Genomic DNA, 9,990 nt, shown 5'->3' on the forward strand with positions numbered 1-9,990 from the left:
CCCTCTCTGCCTCAAAAATAAATAAAACATTTTAATAAAAAAAAATATATGTCGTTTAACCCAGTACATCCGAAGTATTGTCATTTCAACGCGGAATCAGTATTAAAAATAGCGACGCGTTTTACGTTCTTTTTCGCATGCTGAGCCTTCCAGGTCCACGTGTGTCTTACACTCACCCAAACCTTGTCCTTCCGCCCCGTGGGTGGGTAGTGGCTGGAAGGTGTGGGCCTACTGGGCACCCACTTGACAAGCACGCATTCATTTCTTCGACCTTCGAAACGGCCCTAGGAAGCAGGTGCTTCGTGTTTTCCCCACTTCTCGGGCGAGGAAACCGACAAGGCTCGGTGACTTGCCCAAGGCCACCCAGCAGGGAAACGGTTGACCCTTCCTGGCCTCAGAATCCCGGCAGGTGAGCCTGGGGCCGAGAGGTGGAATTTGCGCTCAGATCTGTCCGGTGGGAAGTGGACCGTCCCTCGGCAAGTGCAAGGGCTTGGAGGTCTCGGGTTCAAGGATGGTGAGAAGGGGGGCGGGGTTTCCCCCGAGGACCTGCCCGAGTGTCCCAGTCCCCGCGCTGACGCCAGGGGCTCAAGGTTCAGCGGTGTGAGCAAGGCGGGAGCCCGGCGTCCCCGGGCCTCTGGGTGAGCAGGGGTTAAGGCCAGCTGCTCCCACGTGAGGGCACCTTGCGACAGAGGCACATACCCAACCAGCGGCCGGGCTCTCACTCCCGTTGTGCACCTCGTCCTGCTGGTTCCACCTGGCGCGGGACAGACGTGCTGGGGAGGACAGAGCTCAGCCCTCAGGTCCCCTCCCTACCTCCATGCCAGGCGGGCACCCAGGCCCCGGCTCCTGCCACCTGCCCCAAGGCCACCGGGCCTCCTGGACGGGTAAGTCCCCCACCCTGCTCCGCGCGGACTGACTCCCTGACCACAGGGTCCTGGGACTTCCATCACCTCCCCTGGCCGCCCAGAAAGCAGGAAACTGACACTCATGTGTGGGCGTTTGACATAGTTTCTAAGGGATTATCTGGCTGGCGGTTACTGTCCCTGGCAACCTGCCCGGACGCCAGAGCCAGCGACTTAAAAGGGTCATTGTTGGCCCAGGTGGTGCCAGGGAGGCAGAGGAGGCCCAGGCTGGTCTCTGATCCCCCAAAGTGAGGAAGGGAGGCCCGGGCAGGGAGGGGTCCGGCAAGGCAGCCCGGCTCCCAGTCGGTGTGTGGGCCTCCTGGAGCTTCTGAAGAGACTCCCCAGTTTCCAAACAGTGGCGCCCCCTTCCCCCCCCCCGACCCCCCACCGCCGGGACCCGCCGGAGCCTGGGAAGGGGTCCCACGGTGGCCTTACCACGGCGATGGGGGCCCCGGGACCCTGTCTGGATTCCTTCCCTGGGCAAAACTTGCCAGCGGAGAGATGTAGGAAGGGGCAGGGGCGGCGGCCAGAGCCTCCCGTAGGCAAGGAGCCAGTTGGTCCCCAGGGCCAAGGAAGCCCGGAACCTGCAGAGGACAGGGTCCGGCGGCAGCAGTTTTTTCTGGGTCGTTTGCTCCCCAAAGGGCAGCACAAAGAGGGCTTCCTGGCCAGCCAAGTGTCCGATTGCACCTCAAGTCTCTTTGTCTGGGACAGAGAGGGCCCCCTGGGGCCAGGGAGGCACAGGCCTATGAGTCTCGGGGTATATAGCTGGTCTGGAATTTGGGGACACTCGTGCCGAGCAGAGCGATGTCAAGTCTGGGGTCTGTGGGGTTGGAGGAGGTATATCTGGGCTGTCAGAGCCCACCCGCCTGGGGTTTGGGGAGAAAACCTGTGGACTCAGATAGACCCAGCCTCCAGCCCCTTCGCCTATCTGAACCTCAGTCTTCCACTCCGTAAAATGGGTGCAGGTCGAGTCAGCACGACCCAGGGCTGCTGAGTGCAGCAAATGATAATGTGGGTGATAGATTCTCAGTCATCGGGGGTTGGGGTAAACCGTCCCACCCCAAGTCAGAACTCAGAATTCCAGGCGAGTCGCAATGTCCCATCCACCTTTGCGTTAGACAGGAGTTGAAGTCGGGCTCAGAGAGGGGTAGCCACTTGCCCGGGGCTGCACAGGAAAGTAGGGCAGAAAGGAGACGAGGGACGACTGGGGGCTGCCCCTGCCCACCCCACCCCCCCCCCCCCAACCAACACGCCAGGCTAAGCATCTTGTAAACGTCCTGCCTCCTGGGCTCAGTGCTTCCGTGTGGCCCTGGGTTGCGGGGAAAGTCCGCGGAGGCAAATTCGGGTTTCTGTTTGGCCTTCAGCCAGAGGAGCAGTATGTGCTCAGGGAGGAGCCTGACACCCTTTGGAACGGGCTGAGGTTCGTGGGAGATGGCCCTGGGAGGAGGGGCTGCCCAGGGAGTGAACCTGCATTTATCAAGCACCTACTGTATGCTGGGTGCCCTTCCGGGTCTTGGGGAGTCAGCAGGGGACCAGACCAACAATAATCCCTTGTCTTGTGGGCTTGTGTTTTGGTAGCAGAAGACAGACAAGAAACAAGAGATATAATAAGGAAGTAAATGGTATCCGGGGTTAAAGAGTGGTCAGTCTCACAGAGGGAAAGAATGCAAAAGAGCCACAGGGGCAGGAATAAAACGGGCAGAGGGGTATTTTACAACCTTGCGTAGAAAGATTAGAGGCAGGCTTCTTGAGGTGACGTTTGAGCCGTCTTGAAGGAAGTGACTTTGGCGAATGAGCATTCCAGACAGAGGGCACAGCCCGTGCAAAGGTCCTGGGGCAGGACCAGGCCTGGAGTTGGAGGGACAACCAGGAGGCCCTTGTAGCTAGAGCAGAGTGGGAGAGGGGGAGAGAGAGAGAGGAGGGGAGGGGAGGGACGGGAACAGGGCAGGCTGTGCGGGGTGCTGGGGATTAGGGGTGGATTTAGGCTTTTACTCCAGGGAGGTGGGAGCCCTGGAGGGCTGTAGGCAGAGGAAGGCAGGACCTGACTCGGGGCTCGAAGGCGCCCCCCGGTGGCCGCTGCGGGGAGGACAGACTGTGGGCTCCAGGGCAGAACCAGGGGGGACCAGGGAGGCCAAACCTGGAGGCCCTGCTAGAATGTGGCTTTCAACCGAACAAGCAAACCATTTCATTCTGGAATCATGTACAAGTGACAGGGCAGCAAAGTCGTAGCCATAAGGAATGTCCCAGGGCTTGGCAACACGGGGGCTCGGGGGCACCTTCCTGAGAGCACCGTGGTGGAGGAGGGAAGGAAGGTGAGGAGGGGCACGTAGACTCTTCCAGAAGCTTGCAGTGGATGGAATGGAGCTGGAGGGGCCTCACGGAAGGGATCCCCACCCCCACCCCCTGATGGGAGGAAGCCGGGGAAGAGCAGAGCCCAGCTGGGGGTAGGACCCAGACCCCTGACACCTTTCTCACAGCGTCCGTGGTCAGCCCGGCCTCTGCACCTGTACCCCAGGCCAGCTGTCCTTGGCCACCGCTCGTTAAAGGCCCCCCCGCCACGACCCCCACGTGGCCAACCCTCATGTGCCCAGTGGCTGCGCCAGCCACACCCAGGATGTTCCTTCCAGAAAACCCAGCAACTGCTCTCTCTACTTTCAGAATCTCAGGTGACTGCCCGGGAGCGATTTGTTCACCTAGTAGGCACTGACTGCATACCGGGCGCTGTTCTAGCTGCTTGGGATGCTACAGCAGTAGAGCTCACAGAGGCCGGCAGGGAGTAGGCGCCTTCCAGAAAGAGCCCCACGGAGAGGAGTGCAGCCAATAAGCGGGAACTGTGGCCCGAGAACATTCGGTGGCTTGCGGACTTCATGGATGTCCGATCCGTGCCGGGCTTTGGCGCGAACCCTGTCCGCGCTTCCTTTTGCCTTTGGACCACTTTACGGCCCTGGCCCGTAAATTATGGGAAACTGGCAGCATTGCGAATGATTCTGATCCGCAGACATGCAAGTGAGTTTTGCCCACTGGAGACTTTACTGCGCTACGGACCCGTGGCTGTCGATCAGTTTACCATCCATTTCTGAATTCATTTCGGCATTCTTTTTCCTTTCTCTTTTTTTAAGGTTATTTACGTTGTGCGTGTGTGCGTGTGTGTGTGTGTGTGTGTGTGAGAGAGAGGCCCCCAAGGCCCTGCAGGACGTGCCTCGGCCCCTCCCTGCCTTCCCCTCCTCCCTCTCTCCCCCTCGCTCACTCCGCTCCAGCCACACGGGCCTCCCGGCTCCTCCAACATGCCCAGGTCCTGCCGCAGGGCCTTTGCACAGGCTGTGCCCTCACCTACATCTCCCCATGGCTCCTCCCTCATCTCCTTTAGGTCTAATTGTTCCTCTGCTCGGACGCCTCTCACCTCTGGCCTCTCACCTCCATCACGCCTCCTAAACGTAGTCCTTATTTTGAGTGCCCTTCCTCCGGGAAGCCCTCCCTGAGCCCCCAGCCCCTGTCGTGTCTCCCTGCTGACGCTCTCAGAAGTCTAGGTTGTACTTTTTACTCACGTTGGGTGACGACTCGGTCGTCGTCTTGCTCTCCCGGGTCGGTCCCGTCAGTCCTGCGTGTACACAGTGGGGGCTCCGTAAATGCAGATGAACGAACCAGAGCCAGCCGGGCCGCAGAGCTGCTCCGGGGCCTCCTTGGGTTGGAGCGACACCTGTTCGACCACACATACGGCCTCAGCCTCCTACAGCCCAGCAAAGCAGCCTCCACCAGGGAGGGCCCAAGCCCCCTGTGTGACACCCCCCCCCCCCGACACCCCCCACCCCCCAGGCTCCCACCTCTCCTGCGGCCACACTCTGAGGGGCCTCAGCCCAGCCCAGGCCGTCTCTCTGCCTCAGTTTCCCTCAAGGCCCTCAGAGAGGCGGAGCAGGGTCGTCCCAGAAGGACTTCGGCGACCCCACCGTCCGCAGCGCCCTCCCTTCCCTTCCCTCCCTCCTTCACGCTGTGCCCACACTGCCCCCTCCTGGTTGAATCTGGCATTGAAATTTCAGATGGGAAGTTCGTTCTTGCGGGCTCCCGCTCGCGTGGTTGGCCCCGAACAGTTTCGCGGCGCCTTAACGCCCGGATGAATTAAACAATGAACGTGTGAATGAAATGGATTGATGACAAGCAGATTTTTACTTCCTCAAAGGCATCTGGCGGTCAGGAGCGGCTGGACTAGTGGGCTTAAGGCGGGCTCCTCTGGCCTGTGAAACTGCGCCGCACTGGCCACGCCCTTTTTCCCAGCCCTGCATTTGCCCGGCCCGGTTGGTGCAGCGTTTGACACTTGATCTCGGGGTCGTGGGTTCAGGCCCCACCTTGGGCGTGGCGCGTACTTAAAAAAAAATAAATAAAACCCTGCCTTTGAGCAAAAGGGCATCGGATGGGCACTAGGGAGCCATTGAGGGCACCCTGGTGCGCGTGTCAGCGGGGAGCTCGGTTAGCTTTCTCCTGTGATTCATTAACACAAACACACAGCGATTAAAAAAAAAAAAAAAGGGTTTGATCTTGTTCTACCTACAATCGTTTGGGGCGCTGCCTCCCGGTGGCCAAACGTCGCACCGGGAAAATGTGCTTTGTCCTCCAGCCCTGAGGTTTCCAGCAGGTGCTCAGAGAGGCTTTCTGCAAAAGCTTACTGCCTTAGGGACCTTTGGAGATGCTCGAGGGCCCACTTCTGGCCTGGGCTCTCCAGATTAGTGTTTTGGGGGAGAACAAGAAGTCAGCTTCGGGGGCCTCAGAGATTTTTGATTGTATCTTCTGCCTTGTTCATTTGGCAAACTCTTACTCACCCTTCAAAACCCCAGCGGCAATGCTCCCTCTTCCAGAAAGCATCTCCTGATTCCCCCAGTTTCCTCTTTGCCTTTCTGTGCCCTTCCCATAGCCTGGGATTCCTCTCTGCCGGAGCTGACTGGATGAGGCTGGGGAGGGTGTCCGTGCCGGATTTGCCCTTTCGACCTTGGCGTGAGTGGGGCACAGGAACAGAGGGGACTCAGGGTACATATTTATAATAATATAACGTTTATATTATAAATATAATACGTAAATAAGGTATTTATTTGGGGGGCACCTGGGTGGCTCAGTCAGTTAAGCGTCCGACTTCGGCCTAGGTCATGATCTAGTGGGTTGTGAGTTCGAGCCCCACGTCGGGCTCTGTGCGGACAGCTCGGAGCCTGGAACCTGCTTCGGATTCTGTGTCTCCCTCTCTCTCTGCCCCTCCCCCACTCATGCTCTGTCTCTGTCTCTCTCAAAAATAAATAACATTAAGCAACTTTTAAAAAAGATGTTTATTTTTTTAGTTTAAAAAATATTTATTTGTTTTTGACAGAGAGAGAGCACAAGCAGGGGAGGGGCGGGGGGGGGGGGGAGAGAGAGAGAGAATCCGAAGTAGGCTTTGCACGGCCGGTGTAGAGTCCAAAACAGGTCTTGAACTCACAAACCGGGAGATCGCGACCCGAGCCAAGGAGGGACGCTCAACCGACTGGGCCACCCAGGCGCTCCTATAAATAAAATGTTTAAATATATATTCCAAGCAGCAAGGAACGTGTGGGTGTCTGCCCTGGTCCTGTCACCCCAAGATCTCACCTTCCGAGGCTGAGACCCACCCAGCACCCGGCCTTTGCTCCCCAGAGCCCGCCCTCCTCCGCGGGGAGCCCCGCCCCGGGTGGGGTGTGAAGACAGAGCTCTCTCTGCTGGCTTTGGGGCCAGGCCCTGGGGCGGCAGCCGTGGACCTTCAGAAAGCCCAAGTCTCTGACCCCTCTGGGCCTCAGTTTCCCCTCTATGAAATGGGGGGGGGGCTTCCTGGAGATGGGGTGCCCTGAGGAAGGCTAGCCCTGCGCCCTGGAGGTCTCTGGCACTCAACCCGCTTTTGGTGCGACCGATGTCCCAGCGGAACCTCGAAATGTGCCGGGGGCGCCGATTGCCCCGTCCCAGGCGCCGGTTCCGAGCGCGGCCGGACTTCCTGCCGGGTCTTCATTGCAGCCCCGCCCGGCCGGCGTCCTGCCCCGACGGCGGGCTCGTGCCCGGCTGGGTGGAAAACCCGGTCTGGCATCCCCACCCCGGAGCCCGGAGCCCGGAGCCCGGAGCCTGTGTTGCGGGGGCGGAGGCGGCCCCGGCGCGGTCCCGAAGGCGTGGCGGGGCGGGGGCGGGGCCGGCAGGGGACGGGGCGGGGGACGAGGGGCAGGTGCTACCCAGAGCGGCTGGAGGAGGCGAGGGCCGGGCGCTCTCTCCGCCGCAGCCGTCCTTAGCCTCCTCCCTCACCCCGAGGTGGGGACCGATTGACCGTTTCCAGGCCCCCCCCCTCCCCCGCCCCGGGACAGGGGCGCTGGAGAGCCCAGGGGTGGACCATGGCGGTGAGATTCCAGGCGAGTAGCGCGCAGAGGACGGGAGGGGGAGGGGATCTAGCTGGGGTCCGCGACCTGGATCTAGTCTGCGACCTGGGGCCTGGACCCCAGACCACCCCAGGTTACAGGTGGGGAAACTGAGGCCCAGAGGAAGGTGGTGGCTAGCCCGAGGCTGCTCAGAGAGGGGCGTTCGCCCTCTGGTCTCCAAAAGCTGTCTCGGGGGGGGGGGGGGGGGGGTCTTTCCGTGCTCCAAGGTCTGCCTCTCTGGGGTCAAATCCTGACTTTTCTGTGTAACTTCGGGCCGGTGAATCAAGGCCTCTCCATACCTCGCCCCTCAAATGGGCCATCTTCGTCGGGAAGGAGGTGCAGGGAGGATTCAAAGAGGAAACCGTGTTTTTAGCGCCTGGCACGTCTTGGGTGCCCTATAAAGATGTTTACGCGGGGTGTTCGGGCCGAGTTAGTCTTGAGCAACAGTGGGACGGCAGCAGTGACTTCATTTGTGGGCTGGGGTGGCTCCGGTGAATGCGGCGAAGCCGGAACCAGCATTCATTGGGCGCCTACTGTATACAGAGCCGTTAACTTGCATTACCGGGCAGAGACAGGGGTCTTGAGCCCCTTTTACACACGAGCAAACCTGCTGGGGGGAGGGGATCCCCTTGTCTCTATTTGGGGGGAAAACCTCACCCTCCGGGGACCGAGCTCGGGCTGACCCCTTTCATAACCGCCGCACCGGGCGGCAGATCGCGCCTGGAGGGGTAAAGTGAGGCCGTAGGGAGAACGTGGCTCGCCCCAGACCACACTTCCGGGCAGTTCTGGTTCCCGCCAACTTCCGTCCTGGCTGCGGGGTGGGGGTGGGGGGGGGGAAGCTTCCAGAATCCCCTCCCCACCTCCCATATTTGTGGCCCTCCTACCCCCTCTCCCCGCGCCCGGGTTCCCGGAGGCGGAGATGGGGAGGGGGCGGGGAGCCAAGTGCCCGGGGTTGTGTGACAGGGTACCACCTGACTCGCCCGTTTGGGTGACTCCTCCTCTCCTCGTCCCTGGGGGAGGGGGTGGGGATAAAGGCCCAGGCCCCGCCCCCTCAGAGCTCACCTGGGTGGGTGAAGGGCTGACCGAGGGGTCTAGGAATTGTGGACACACCCGGTTGAGTTCCTGGCTGAATAGGCCTTTTATCTCACCATTCACCCCCATTCCTTGAACTCCGTCTCCCTTCTGTTTCTGTGGGGACTGTACTGGGGTCCCAGGGTCCCCAACCTTGCCCAGCCGCAGGCCCCAGACCAGAGGGGTGTATGGGAGGCAAGGGACTGGGACCCCCCCCCCCCCATTCCAATGATTAGGGATGTAAGGCGTGTGAATGGGGCCGCTGAGGACTCACTTCCTGGAGGAAGAGACAGCGTCCCCTCCCGGGGGCTCTGAAGGATGAGTAGGGGTTCACCAGGGCCCAGGAGATGCCAAGGGCCACCACCAGGGTGCCGGAGAGACGGCTCCAGCCCGCCTTCACGGCCCAAGAGGAAAGATCAGGAACTTGCAAGCTGATGATTAAACTGGCTAATTTTTTTAAGAAATGTTTATTTTTGAGAGCGAGGGCGAGCGAGTGGGGGAGGGGCAAAGAGGGAGGGGAACCGGGCTCCCCAAGTGGGCTTTGCGCTGGCAGCACAGAGCCCGACGCGGGGCTCGAACTCACAGACCGTGAGATCATGACCTGAGCGGAGGTCAGACGCTTCACCGAGCCGCCCAGGTGCCCCTAAACAGGATAATTTAAGATGGCTTGGGGTGCCGTGATCCAAGCCTAAGAAAGAAAACGGGGAACCGTGACAGGGAGCCCTGGAAGTTTGGCTCGCCCAGGAAGGCTGCCTGAGGAGGCGGGGGACCCAAGTGGCGAGGGCTAGCGGCCTGCGGGTTCTTGGGGGGGTGTCTCTCGGCCCAGGGGACTGCCAGGGCGAAGACGTGCAGGTGAACGGAGCTGAGGGCCACTGGGGGGCGGGTTAGGCTTGGCCCCGTGGGTTTTAGACAAGGTCTCTAATATCTAAGGAGGTGAACCTGCACGGGCCGGGAGGGGGGCGGGTGGCAGGGCAAGCCTGGGCCGCCTGCACCTGTCCCCCAGGGGCCCTGGTTCCCTGGGGCTGTGTCTTAAAATAAGGCTGGGAAATCAAAGTTCCGGAGGGCATTTAATGATACAAAGTGTAAACTCAAAGCAAGTACAAAGATTCTGCTTTGAAACATAAGTCCGGAAGAAAAAAACAAGCGACAGGGCGGAGGGTGCGGTGGTTGGTTAGGGAGGGTGCGAGACCCGCCGCCTGTTCACCGGGTGACCTCAGGCAAGTTACTGCCCCTCTCTGGGCCTTCCTTTGCTCTCCCTTAAGGTGGGAATAACAGCGGTGACACATTAAGGCCGCTCAGGGTTAAACGATGAGCGGAGCGCGGTGTCTCTCACTCACGTGCAAAGGAGGAAAGTCGAGGCCCTCTGCTTTGCCCGCCTGGCTCCTTGCCCCGCGCCGCCGCCGCCTCGGCCCTGAAGGCCAGGGCGCCGGGGGCGGGGGCAGCCCATTTGGCAGGCGGGGAAACTGAGGCAGCCGGCAGAGGGCTTTGAGTCGGGGTCGTGAGCGCTGCCCTCAGCTCCCGGGTAACGACGGGGCGGGGAGTGGCCGGGAGGCCCCGCCCTCGGCGGTGTTTGTCTCTCGCCCCCTCCCCCCACCCCCTGGGAGCCAGGAATCCGCTCTCCCGGGGTC

At 60.8% G+C, this 9,990-nt stretch overlaps 1 protein-coding gene across 3 annotated transcripts in view; it reads left to right on the forward strand.

Moving 5' to 3' along the window:
* Positions 1-679: 679 nt before the first annotated feature.
* TJP3 (tight junction protein 3) overlaps positions 680-9,990 on the forward strand; it is a 27,941-nt gene continuing 18,630 nt past the window's right edge. Inside the window, exon 1 of one of the 3 annotated variants that reach the window (XM_040461791.1) lies at positions 680-884. Coding sequence is in view for 2 of the 3 variants with exons in the window: in XM_040461789.1 (XP_040317723.1) it covers positions 7,268-7,285 (18 nt within the window). In the remaining variant the exon portion in view is untranslated. Of the gene's footprint in view, positions 885-7,110; positions 7,286-9,990 lie in introns of those variants that run through there. The other 2 variants (XM_040461789.1, XM_040461790.1) reach the window with 2 other exon arrangements.

Source organism: Herpailurus yagouaroundi, unplaced genomic scaffold, assembly GCF_014898765.1.
Source record: "Herpailurus yagouaroundi ecotype Mexico unplaced genomic scaffold, PumYag 295, whole genome shotgun sequence".
NCBI classification, from domain to species: domain Eukaryota; kingdom Metazoa; phylum Chordata; class Mammalia; order Carnivora; family Felidae; genus Herpailurus; species Herpailurus yagouaroundi.